The sequence below is a fragment of the Mycetomoellerius zeteki genome, unplaced genomic scaffold, assembly GCF_001594055.1.
Source record: "Mycetomoellerius zeteki isolate Tzet28-1 unplaced genomic scaffold, Tzet1.0 scaffold4, whole genome shotgun sequence".
NCBI lineage: Eukaryota > Metazoa > Arthropoda > Insecta > Hymenoptera > Formicidae > Mycetomoellerius > Mycetomoellerius zeteki.
In genome coordinates this window covers 112006-126489 of record NW_017257391.1, presented here as the reverse complement: position 1 = coordinate 126489, position 14484 = coordinate 112006, and the positions used below count along the sequence as shown (strand labels likewise).

General features: G+C 36.1%; 1 protein-coding gene across 1 annotated transcript in view; it reads right to left on the bottom strand.

The window, feature by feature from the left end:
• The window catches only part of Kdm3 (Lysine demethylase 3), a 329663-nt gene that overhangs the window by 242092 nt on the left and 73087 nt on the right, over positions 1 to 14484 (bottom strand). Inside the window, 3 exon segments of the mRNA XM_018453630.1 lie at positions 7936 to 8024; positions 8360 to 8444; positions 11824 to 12018. Coding sequence (XP_018309132.1) covers positions 7936 to 8024; positions 8360 to 8444; positions 11824 to 12018 — 369 coding nt within the window.

Genomic DNA, 14484 nt, shown 5'->3' with positions numbered 1-14484 from the left:
CTTCCTGGAATTCACTTCGCAGCAAACTGGAATAAGAACGAGAACGACGAACAGGCAAGGCAATCCGGGGGACCGTGGTTGATTCCCACACTCCACTCTTCGTTGATACGGAGAAAAAGGGATAGCAAGGAGTAGACCGCGTCACGAAGCCGCTAGATACATACTTCGTGGAATTTCCGCAGGTTTGGCACGGAATTAACCAATTTGCAGGTTGATGTTTTGTGTTAGCCCGGCCGGGTAGGTAGGTAGGTAGGTAGGTAGAGTAGACAGGTAGGGGTGTGTTTCGCACCAACCATCCGACGTTGCTCACCCCCAGCCCCCCGCCCTTTGCGTCGCCACCACCCCAACGGCGCCGGTGGATGGTCCCCACCCGCGTGACCTGCCCGAGAATCAATACAGCTACCGACCGCCGCCCCAACCCCCATCCAACCATCCAGCCAGCCAGCCACCCCCTGCCCCACCTACTTTCCACGTTACGCACCCCCTTATACCATTCTCGAGTGCCGATTCCCATTCTGGGTTCGCAGCACTGAGCCACGCCGTTCCCCTTTCTCCCGCATTCACCCTATCCATCCCCCGAATCCATCGTTGTGTTTCTCTTGCCATCACTCTCATCCTCACAAACCACCGGCTCACTATCGCACTCTGCCTCGTGCCATTACCCTTCCTGTTTCTCCTTTCTGGCCTCTTCGTCCTTCTCCTCGCCCGCTCGTCCTTCGTTCGTTATCCCTCCCTGACACCCCTCTGTCCCCGCTCAACATGCCGCAAGGTTTAGTCGTTTCCCTTGGGCTGGCGTGCAGACTCGGCCAACCACCCCTATTGGCCAAACGATCCTCTAAAGCGGCCGGGGCCGGGAAGGCATAAAAAGAAGATGAGACGGCGGGAACGAGATCGGCGAATGGATACAGAAAGAGAGAGAGAGAGAAGGTGAGAGAGAAAGCTTATGAGTCGATCGTACCAGGTGAACTTGAGGGAGTTTGAGGGAGAGATTGGCGACCAGCCAACTGCTTCAAACCGGAGCGGGGTGCTTGCCCGACATTTACTAGTACGACTAAATCGAATCTACCTGTAAGTATCAAGATAGTGGCGCAGTTGCAATAATCTTTTGCTAGACTTTAAATCGAAACTCGAAGTGATTCGCAATCATCGACCGCGATCTTCTCTCTCTCTCATATTGTAATTTATTTAAAATTTTATTAATTTCTTACATTAACTAATTCCAAAATAAAAGAATCATCCGCGATTTTAATAGATTAATATTGGTGAGTAACTGGAAAAACCGTGTAATAGTTGTTTAAAATTTTTTGTATTTTTGTTCTTCAAAAACTTTACTATGTAAAATATATATTTTTTTTTACATACTCAATGTGCATTATAATTATTTATTTAAAAAATAATTGTGTTTAGGATTACCCTCCAAAAAAACGTACATGTATTCCCTTGTTTTATTTTCTTACTTATAAAAACTACAGCTAACAAATAAGAGGAGAAGAAAAGAAGGATTCCGTCGGAACATCTCTGAAAATAGTTATCGTGAAGGTTGGATTTGGAAAGGGCGGGATTTCTGGAGATCGCGTAACTTTCGCCCGCTCGTGGAACTTGTTTCGAGAATTTAACCGCTTTTGCGAGAGAATCCAAGAGTATGGCGACGAGTATCGTTTATACGAAAGTTGCAGGCGCCACGGGAACACTGTTGCGCACTTTGCGGCATAGGAATGGCTCGGTAATTGAACGTCTCGATCTAGGTATTCATCCTCCGCGAAAGATGTCTACGAGTTTAATGAGAAATGAGGGAAACGGTCGAGAAGAAATTACGAGAAGATCCTCTTCTCTCGGCGATGTTGACGCGGTTTTATCTCGTTGCGGTAGTAATCGAGGTCACGACTTGAGCTCCAAGTAAAACTGGAGCCGGCAAAGAAAAGAACAAAAGTGATCCAGTAGGATGAAAAGTTGTTAACACTTGCGAAAATAGAAACTTCATAATTTATGCACAAAGCAAACAAGTTTAAACCTTATTCCTATTCAACCCCAAGTCGTCTTTTACGGAATTTTAAATCAAGATTCAATTACAAACCTATTTAATTCTGAATAATTCTAAATAATTGAGATGTATAATCTTGAGTTTATTTCTCTTAAAAAATTTTTCTCCAGGAAAATATCATCGAAGAGTCGTTAAAATTAAATTGAAAGATTCTGAGATCTCAAATATACAACGCAAAATATTCTATCCTCATCTCACATCGTTATTGTTATTAAATCAAACACACATCACAAATATTGCTCGGTCCGCAACCTTGCTTTAAGAGGTCGTAAGCGTTAAACTTTAAGCGCTAGGTGACGTCATATCCGTCCTTAAACTTACTTTAATCCGTAAAACTTAAGCTGTAAGGAAATGGACAATTCCCATTTCTTAACGCTAAATAAGTCCTGGATATGTGCATCAGCCAATGAAAGACAAGAAAGATAAAAAATAACGGTTGCAACACGTGATAAGATTTTAATTGTGTGTAGCGAGTGATGAGATCTGCAGTATTTGACAAACATGACAAAAAATCAAATGTGTCAAAGCAAACCCAATTTTATATAACAAGTCTCGCAAAGACTATAAGAACAGTGAAATGAAGAAGGAGGTGTGGAAGGTTATAGCTACAAGTTTTGACGGAGTTTCAGGTATACATTATATATGTACAAACAACATATTTTATTATTAAATATTAAAAATTATAATGTATTGTATATTTTATTATACTTTTTATGTAATATTAAAACCTATACTCTAATCTGCTATGTTACACATAACCTTCCACTGCCTGATCGGAACTGATGCCTTAAAGATTATGTGTGGTTGTGGACTACTTGATGTAACATGTTAAGTTTTATAGCTTACTACTTATAGTGCTTGTAGCTAATGATTAAAGCAAGGTTGTGGACCGAGCAGTTATCTGCTCAGTGGCGTTCAAAAGTATTATAAACAAATTACGTACTATAAACAAATGACAATTTCCGAAAGCAAGGAAAGCAAAGTCACGATGACTGATGTGTCAAAGACGAGTATTTCTTCGTCGACGCGACCTCGTCTCGTAAGCTCTCCTAATGATCGGTCTTCGCAGAATTCTCGCGTGCGAGTTCTATTACGATCCAGTAGTCGCAAGGTTTAATCCCTTTCCACGAGTTTTCGAACTCGTATAAGCCAATCACGAACTTTCCGACGACGTCGCGTCGCTCGCGGACCGAAGTACTCGGCATGACTCACGAATCCTACCACGAGCGAGACGAAAGTTTGTATGCAGCTTACGATGTTCCTGTACGCATCGCGAAAATAGACGAACGCCACGGGCGTTTCCTCAATTTTAATTCACAAGTTAGTATACAAGCACTACGCTCGTAGAGATTATCTTCTTTTCTCAGCACATAATGATTATACAAAAAATACTATTTAATTAAGCAGCATAAAATTTTTAACTTGTATATATTTACAAATTTATATAAATATAAATTTTTTAATTTATTCAAAAAGATCGAGATCGTCAATCATAATGTTGAAGATTATCACTTAGTATTCGATGATTTATTATTCAAACTCAATACCATCAATCTCCAATAATTGACTGCAACATCGGGTAAACACGTTGTTATTAAAATCTCATTTTCGCGAACGGTTAAAATTGCGCAAACCTCAATCATGCCGCGAATCGTATGCGAATTTTATGCGTGAGAGAGAAAGAGAGCGGCTACCCTTAATGTTCAGATAATGCGCGACCTTTAACGCTTCGCTGCTGACACCTGTAAAAGTGCGATTTAACACAGCAAATCGTTCTCGCAAGAAGTATGAGAGATCTAATCGCGAGAGTTGCGACGGTAATTTTCCTACGCCAACGAGCAGAATAATTCGCGCAAAACTTGTGGACGCACCTTGGAGCTTGTGGATTCAGGCTGGGATAGCTGGGAAATGGTGGAAAATTAGAAACGGTAATAAAGGAAACAGTGCCATTCGAGGCCTGGCAGCTGCCTTAACTTAAAAGAACTATCCTCGCTTTGACAACCCCGAACTTTTGATCGTTTAACGTGCAATTCTCTCTCGTAGTATTTGGCGCCCGATTCTCGCGCGAGTTTGAGGTGCCGCTTTTCAGAGAGGAACGAGTTATTACTTATTCCCCCACTTCCAGATTTCTTCGTGTCTCGGGGAAACTTTGAGGAAACTTTCCGAATTCGGTCTCTTCGATCTTACAATTCTCTTTAATGCGAGAGGGGCTTTTCATGGCCCCTTTCTCCCCTTCTTCTTCCCACTTGTCTCCAAGGACATTCATAAATCATTTTCTTTCGTCGCGAAATCCATCTCCGCCCCGCGATTATCCTCCTAGCAACGAGAGCAAGATGGAACCAGCCAAGGAATTACTTTCTTTCGTGACCTTTGTCGGGTGGTGGAATGCACTAAGCCACGTCGATGAATCGCACACTTCACTAAGTCTTGAGACGATGAGCATATCCGACATGAAATCAAATCGAGTCCGCTTAAGGAAGGGTACAAGGTGTTCGAGGATTATCAAACATTCTTTATATTCTATTAGGGCGAATTCGAAAGAGATTTCACTCTTTATCATTTATCTTTCTTCAATGTAAACTAACGGGGTAACCATTACATTTATTGTTTCGGTATTTTATCACTATATAAATACACGTATATTTCAGCACTAAATAAATAAATAAAGCTTCACAGCGAGACCGGTTTGATGGACATCTGCATGTATTTAGGTAAGAGTGTCTTTCTTGAAATGTATCGGAGAGTGAATTAATACAAATGTGACATTCAAGTGGCGTCAGTTATTTTTGCATGAGATCGTAACGATGTATTTCAGAATACATGAGTATCCTACGTTGAAATCGGAAAAAGACGATGCTTGTGGCACTGCTCTCTTAATTTTATATTTATATATATACACACACTCACATTTGTGTATATATAAATATATGATAATTATATGTGTGTTTTTATATACATATATGTAATCTCCGTGACAGCAATAACGATTTCATGTCAACGCAGCACGCGGTTCCGGGTAGAATATGCAATTATGATCGCCGTTATTCTCGTCGCATCTCTGTCGTCGTACGTAGCAGAGGTAACAGATCCAACCGTCGAGGCGATAAATCGCGAGATTTATGTCGACAAATTTGACAACAAACCGTGGAATAGCACTCACTGATCCCGGAGAACAATGCCGAATCGGCGTCTGATTTGCATTTATGAAAAGGGCAAAATACCCGCTGTCCGTATTAATTAACTCTCTGTAGCGAGAGAACTGTTATTTATGGAGAATAATAAATTGCGGCGTCCGATATAGTACACGAAATATCATCGGCGGAAGATCGCGGAAAACTAAAACTGATTAAAATTTTAGTCAACGAGAATAGAGATCTAAAAACAAATCTAATTTCATATTCGTAAATGTTCCGTGGCACACTGTCGCGACCTGATATTCTATTGCCGTCTAGTTTGACCATTGCCGTTATCTAGAATCCGGAGGCGCACGTCTCACCCGCACGAGAAATTCATGGCGTGAGCACGCAAGCACGACAACTATGCCCTCGATTGCCGTCTCGACGGAAAATCGAGCGAAGGGAGAGACAGAAGAGACAAAGGGAGAGAAGTAGGGAGACAAAGAGAGAGACAGAGAGAGAGAGATAGAGGAATAGAAAGGTGGGGCATTCGCGAACACGACGAACGGAAGTCGGCCGCTAAGGTAGCAACGGACTCTATTCCGGGCTTCCCGATTCCTGAAAGCCCGAGGGTGCTGCAAGCTCGACTCTATTGATTTCTCGCGTTAAAGGGAAACGCTCGGTACGCGTAGGCTTTGTACATTGAAAATAGAAACGCGAAACATGGCAACAGTTTCCTCGATACTTTCTGTCGTATTCTTTTGACCTAATCATTTGACACAATCAATCTTTTTATACAAGCTAAAAAGGGAGGTTATCTTATATATGTGTTGCTACTTGTTGTATTTCAATATTAAAATAAAAATTTCAATATTAAAATTAATCAATTACTAATGTGTAAAATTAATTATTAACGTATGAAACTTGTTCTCTCTATAGATGTTTAAAAAGATTTTCAAGGAGATATAATATAAAATCATAAAGTTTCGATGTGCTTTTCAAATATATTTTCATGTAATAAATTTTTATAAATAGAAATTCTTCAGTTTTAATGTGTTCCCAAACGCGTTTGATTTTCTTCTACATTTATAAACCAATTATATAGTCAATAGAATGTTTGAGACCGGGGAATTTTCAGTGTTATAATAGAAGTATCAGGGCAATTGTTACGACGTAATGAGACTGGGTTTCGTTTAAGATATCTGCGCAATCGATAATCGATGTCCTATTTTCCGTACCGCCGCTTATCTATAAGCTCAAGTAACACAATAACCGCTGATAACGGTTTCAAAACAACAGATACGGATACTTTCGTGAACATACATCCCAACAATACCGATAAATTATTGAACGTACAGAAATTTAATGAAAATGTCTGGTAAAATGTATCACATTTGAAATCGCGATGTAAATCAGTAAATCTTCTATCCCACTACCCACCAATTGAATCTTCGTGTATACAAATCTGAATCTGACGAGAGTGAGCGACGAGAGTGAGCGATCAGACGGTGCTTGTCTCGTGCATTCACACGTCGACAACGTGATCGGGAGTGTATACAATGAGGTACGCGTTGCGAAAGCATACCAAGGCACAATTACCGGCGGCGGTTTCCTTTCGGAATGGCACATCGACTCGATTCCAATTACGGTTTACCATGTGACGGCCGCAAGCGCTATCGTCACGCGCGAGGAAGATGTTTGCTTCCCCGCGAGATTATCGCGCCTTAATTCGTGACTCTCGGTTGCGCGAATCATTTCGCCGATAAATGCCTCGCAAAACATCGTCTACTAGTTACTGCAGCGTTGCAGAAATTTAGATTAGCGCCAGCTCAGTGGCGCCGCCATAAATACTGAACGTCATAAAGTGCATGCGTTAGTGCAACCATCTCTCTATTTTTTTCCCTTTTTTTTGCGTTTAGACCGAGATACCAATTCAAGCTATGAAAAACACGTTTAAAGAGTGAAATTGAAACGAAAAATTTGAGAGGTTTGAAACTCGAAATAAATGTGCTCTTTTACTTATCGAAGTGAATTATCATATGCACAAGCGAATACTGCAAATTTTAATATGTACTCTTATAAAAGAAGTGTTTAATTTTAAAATATTAAAACGTATAAAATTAAAATATCTTTTATTATTAAACGTTTGTTTTGAGATATTTTAAACGTAAACATTTTTTAAACACTGCACTTTTTACAGTGTATAAAGAAGTTTTTGCTCTTGTATACATATCTGATTTAGTTTCAGTGTAAAAATAACACTGTACGTTTGAATAAATTGAAACAACACTATACTTCATGTTTAAATGTGTAAATCCATTTTTGTGTGTGCAGTATAGTGTGTTATTTTTGCACAAAAAATTAAATCATACACATATAAAGGTACTTATTATATATTTAGATTTCCAATATGACATTATTGCACACACGATTTTCTTCGTTTTTCTGTACCGTTACTGATGTATAAAAAAATATGTGAGTGAATTTAGAATAAAATAAACTTTTTCTGAATTAAATCTGCAAAAATTTATAAAATATCAACGTATTTATTGAGCACACAAATGCGGTCATAAAATAATTTTATATAATGTAAAAAATAGGTTGCCCGGAAAACATGGGTTAAGTCAATTTCGTTTTAACGACTTAAATACATTATATACATGAGGTATTATATACGGAATATAAAGTCGCGTCAATATACACCTACTGTTTACGATACTTGCCGATCGTAAACTATGCAGAACGTTTAATAATAGAACGAAATTGGATTTCACTCACCACAACGAGCGCGTGCGTCAGAGCAGTCGATGACCTCGACCTCCTTGGTGTCATGCCGACGACCTCGCCCCTCATGATGCTCTCGACGACTGCGTAAGAGAAAAAAAAAGCGAAATCACTTTCAGTACACTTCACAATTATTCCACTAATTCGATGATATTACTTATAAAATTTTAATTAAATATACATAATTTGGAAAATTAAAAAAATCGTTATTTGCATAGCAATAATTTTAAATTAGACAACATTAAATAGCGCTTGAAAAAACGATATTATAAATAATATTTAATAAATTATTTAATACATTTCTAGTTTTTTAAATAATGTTAAGTAACATTTATGAACAATAATCATTTTAATATAAATTTAATCGCTATATTATTAATTAAACGTATGTGTTTTATCTCATGCTAATGTTTCTTACCTCCATCGCCAATCAGCCGCATTTGTACTAATGTGGGATCCTCGTTGTGATCTTCGAGGACCGTATCGTCGGTGACAGTCAGATCCTAAAAGAGAATAATCAATTAATAATCAGGTCATTAAAAATTAGTATTATTAAAATTTGTAAATCGTCCTGGACAGATCTATAAAGCGCTTTTAACGTTAATTATCCCATAATGATTTTCACATTCCTCGCTATTAATTCGACCGATAAATAATTTGCTAATGGCAGCGATACGGGTCGAGACGCTTAATTATTTTCTAGGTTCGTTGATCTTGTAAACGACTTCATTCGCGATTTCAAAAAATTGATTACATAATGGGTATTAATTGATTTCAATTCTTTCAAGAAATTTCGTGATTCGTCCGATTAGCTACGGAATGTTTATCTATCAATTCGCGGGTCAAAGATCGGACGATCGATGGTCTGGCTTCTCGTTAAGATTCGTCACGGTCAACGCCTCTTCTTGTCAATACTTAACTGGTCAGCTTAACTGATCAGCGGCGAGACAGAGTCGCCGAGTTGCAAGAAACGAGACGATATGCGACCGCGATGCAGTATCTATATGTGTGGATTTCTCTGTCGATATAATTTCCGGCAAATTCTGTTTTCATCTCACTCTTATTGATAGTATCGACATTTTAAAGGTAGAAAGTTTTATAAATTCATACAAAATTTAGACTTTATCTTATAAAAGTTCTAATCGAGACCACAGCTCAAGATGCACAACTGTAATATAATTGAAAATAATTAAAAAGGATATGTCTGCAAATAAGTACCAGTTGGAAAATTCTCTTCTTATTTTCATTTGTTTAAAATTAACACAGAAGACACAGAACACACAGAACAAAATACACAGAAGAATAGTGTAAAAAATTTATTTCTCTCTTTTTATCCTCCTTTAATTCTTTTTCTGCATTAAAGTCTGCTGCTTCTCGGCACTTGCTTCTGATATTTAACTATTTTTATCATGCTTATTGCTTACTGCTTTATTACTGTATGTATTTGAACTTCACTCTCTTGTAATAGCGCCACCGTTTTATCGTCCGTTTCTGTATACTCAAAAAAGAAGTGTTTTTTTTTTAATTTTAAAATATTAACAATAATAATCTCATTTTTAGACCGTACATGTAAGAACACAATCGATAAACTAGAACCCTATATCGGTCGAAGCTAGATCTTTATTTATTAAAATATTAAAATTTATCGATTAAAATATTAAAATGTTTATTCTTGTCTCCATTTTTTAAACACTTAAAGATTTTTAGTTACAAACTTTTTTAATAAACAAAACACATATTGGTTTAAATCCAAACATAGTGTTTTGTTTATTAAAAAAGTTTAAAACTGAAACATCTTTAAAGCGGGGTTGTTCCACGGGGTTCACCTTTCGGTAAACTTCAGCTCACTCTGTCTACTACTCTCTTATTCTCTTATGTGTGTGTGTTCTTACTCTTTTATTCTTTTGTTTATCCAATAGGTAAATTACCACATATGGTTTATCTAAAGATGGAACAACCAAAGTATTTAAAAAATAGAGAAAGAATAAAACATTTTAATATTTTAAAATTAAAAATACTTCTTTTTTTTGAGTGTACTCTATAATTTTTAGTTTATTTCTTATCTGTATTTCCCATAAATCATATTTTTTTAATTTTTATGGTACTGTAAACTATTACGTTTCTAGTTTCTGTTTATCTAATGATAGTTCAGGTTTTAGGTTTCTAGGCAGCTATTACTGATACCTCACCTTCTAAATGTGTTCCTACCTTATTGCGTTGTTTTATTATTGTTTTATTTTCTTTGTACAATAGACTACGTTATTATTATTATTCAATACATACATAAGAATCAAATAAGGCTCGCAATTTAACATTTATGTTAATTTGTTTTACAAAATGGAAGACAATACATATCTATTATACTTTTTGATGCTCTCCGCCTCGCGATGTTTCATTAAAGTCTTTAAAAGATAATGTTAGAACGAAGAATATTCGAATAAACCTCAATAGGCAATCCATTCGATTTTGCTGATACTTCTGAAAAATATTCGAGACAGACGTATATACGAAAGGAATAAAGAGACAGAAAAGAAAAAACGCGCGAGCGACAAAAGCTTCCTCAGACAACTCAACCGATATTTTATGTTCCTTCGCCCTTCGATCTCCGCGCCTTTTCCGGAACATTCTCTCGTCGCGGACTATTTCAGGGATTTAGTTTTCCAATAGGAATGCTGCGCCAGTGTCAGGATAAATTATCGGAAGCTTTCTCACCGAGAGACAAGACGAGGATTACTTTCGCGACGACACGAGTCGTCGTTCGTTTCTTTACCTTAGGATGTTTAACGGCAAAAATATGAGAATATTGGTAAAAATATGAGAATATCGACTGAAAAAAGAAAATTGGCTCATTTAAGTCACTTCAAGATGTGTTATCTTTAATGAATAACAATGATAATGTTACGACAAATCAGCACAAATAGCTTCATATCAAAACATATCTTAATAAATATGATGAAAAAAGAATATGTCAAAATTAACTTCAAAAAAATTAATATAAAATAGATATTAAGAAATAAAAATAAAAACAAAATTATTATATATTTATATAAAATTATATTTAATCCTCTATATATATTATTTTCCACTGCAGATATATGAAATTTATATTATAAGTTTACTGAAATAACCTTAATAAATGTTCACAACGTCATGCTTCTAATGACTAATTGCTTAATAATTAACAAATATGTCATCTTGCAGGATATTATCATTAAAATTAAAATTCTTTTTAAACTCTCGGCTTATCATTAATTTGGAACCAATGAATTAATTGAAATTAATAATAAACACCGTCTATATATATAACTATAGAACAATATCGAGAAAAATTTAATTTCCTTTTCTTGTAGTTTCTTTCGATATCGATTGACCGAAGTGAAACCGAATTTTTATGTTAAAATAGAGATACTATATTAATTAGAACAAAGGCCTATAATTTCCAGTTTACTTAAACGACATTTTTGATACCACAAATCGTTTCCTTTCGAAAATATTAATTCATTATAACTTGTATTAAATCTAATCTCTTGTATTAAATCTAATCTATATTAAAAAGAATTTTTTTTATGTGTGCTAACTTTAGTCTTAAGTTAGTACAGCCATTGTTTCTCGGAATTGGCTGGAGCAACAAAATTGGGAATTGAACAACAAATTAGCAACAAAAAAGCACTAAATTTCTGTATAGGTTTCGTTCGATTGTGCTGAAGTGGCTGTGTCAGCTTAATAGACGTAATCTTGATAACAGTTGACAAATTTAAAATCGAGTATAGATCAAGCAACTCACAGAATATATGGGAGTCCTTCAAGAATTGCTGCAGAACAGTTCTAATCTACTAATAACATGTCCCTCTAATATTTATTATTAGTAGCTTGCTAACTCACCTTAGTGGACTCGTTGTAACCGACGATCACGGCTGTGTACCATTGTGTGGTGCCTTCCGCCCGATAAACTTCGACCCTGAAACCGACCAGGACGCTGGGCGTAGTCAACAGAATCCTCTGACCGTCCTGCATCTCGGCCCATCTTCTAACGGCGTTTCCCCAGGGCATTGCGCCCTTAGTCAGCTCCCAGTCCTGCTGTAAAGACGAACAAAAAAGACCAAGGTTGAAGCTTCGTCCGTAGAACTTGATTAAGAAGAGCGGACTGTTCTCCTCTGCTCGAGAACCTGTCCGCGATTTTGGAAGAAAAAAATAACAAAGGATAAAAACTCGCGCAATTTGATAAGAGATAACAAAGAGGATAAAAACTTCACAAAAAGATGAGTGCACGAGATTTTACTCTAAAAACAGACTACGATTTATACTATACTTTATTACGTATTTTACTTATAATTTTAAAATATAATTAATAAGTCTAATATGAATAAAACTTTAATTATTTTATTCTACAAAAATATATAATAAAGAAAAATATTCGAACCTTCGGCTATTGTATAATATGCCATTGTTTTGAAAGATAGAAGCTGATGCGCTTCTATCTTATTCGTTGACTTTATTTTTATCTCATGTACGAAAAGAACGATTTTTCTGAAGTATCTAAAAATTTAGTTAGATATATGTAGACATAAAAATAAATTTTGAAATGTTAAAATAATTATGTAGGACGCTCAAGCTAATTACTAGAATATTAAAATTTTTTGTAGCATTCCTCTTAATGTTTGAATTTTCTACACAAATACTTTAACAGACTAATAAAATTATTTTCAGATTCGTAACTAAATTTTTAGATATTTCAGTAAAATCGTTCTTTCTGTATATTAATACTATCATAAATCAACAAAAATGATAAACACAGCTGAAACTTCAAATATCGAATCTGATTAAGGAGAATAAAAAAAACGTCATATTTTACGCGATTAATAACCGATATGTCAGAAGATTTTATGCATACTCTTAAAAGCAGTGTCTGTCGAGAAATTAGATCCGATGAAACAAAAATTAGTATCGGAATATTTAATATCCTTTTGTTAAATCTATAATCGGATACCTCGATAATTTCTAGCGCATTAGAGCGTCAATCAAAATGTGACATTGAAAAACGTTAATTACAATACCGTCTGGTTTATCGAGCTATAAATATAGTCAAAGCTTGTAACTAATTAATACATAATACATTTCGTCGTATGTCTTTACATACATGTTAATAAACTAAATCTTATATGACATGCAAATAGATGGCTATAACTTTTAATGTCATTTCCAAGTCGACCGTACGACAGAAAGGTTTCAATTTTTTTAACTTAAAACAATTTTCTAATTTATGTAACTCCGTGCATAATTTTAAAATTGAACTCTTTTTATCAATTTTGTATGGTTGATTTGAAAATGGCGCAATTTTCAAGCAGGAGAATCGCCGAGGAGAAAACTCGACGGAGTTTGGAAGTAAAGTGTTTAGACTTTGAAACGTTTCTTTCGAAATGCTTCTGTGAATATTTCTGATAAAGTTACATAAGTTTGCATTTCATCGTTATCAATTTAACGTGGCTCCTTGTTGAACAGTGCATTTATAATACTTCATAATAATGGGACTCTCTTAAGAATATTATGCAGATTCGAAGAGGGAGGGATAATATCAATTTTCACCTTGTTTCGCGATCACTTTTTTTTTCTCGATGACGAGTACGCGGTCGAGCGAGCACACCGCTCGTGTTCGCATTTAAGTTACGTCACCACTACGCCGTTACGTCAGACACGCGTTATGCAATCGTTGCGCACAGCGTGACGGCGCGAAGCGCGTTAATGGTAGTAATACAACGGCAATTAGAACGTTATTACCGAAGCGTCGAGAGCACTTAATGTCCGCGCAATACTCGTCGTGAACGCGATTCACGAGACATTTTGCATGGAGTTCCAATGCGGGCCAATAGCGCTTCCCCTTTCTTTGATATACTTATTTTTCTCTCTTTGATTTCGAGATAATTCAAAAATTTAATTTATTACATAATCCACAAGAATAAACAATAAAGAAACAGAATTATAATAATTTATAGAAATTTTCTTTATTAATTATAATAATTTATAGAAATTATAGAAATCATCGATAAAAGAGTAAAGCTCCGTCGTATTTGCTACAGAAATAGCTTCTAGAGATTTATCGAGCAGTCTGTAAATGAAAAAAAATTACGGATGACCACGACCTCGCGGCAGGAGGCACTACGATTCGACCAGATTTGATGGTATAAGCTTAACTTCGGTCTCGACCGTTATTATCTTATATCCACTATGACCTGCATATTTCGCCCAACTTTTTCCTGGTTATTCTTGGAACCTTCATTGCGCGAGTGAATCGAACGAAATAAATGCTCGAAAGATGGAAAGGCAGCTTCACGTGATCAAAGAGAACTACGTAATTACGCGAATAATAATTGCTTTGTAGAACTGGAAATATGACATCTCGAACTCAATGTATTTTGCAAATTGGTATTCCTACCATTAATATATAAAGTGCAACGTAAACTTTACAGACTGCTAAGCATTATAATTAAAATTACGTCAGACTTATTATACTCTTCACAAAGTCCTCACATGCCACGGAACTTTTTA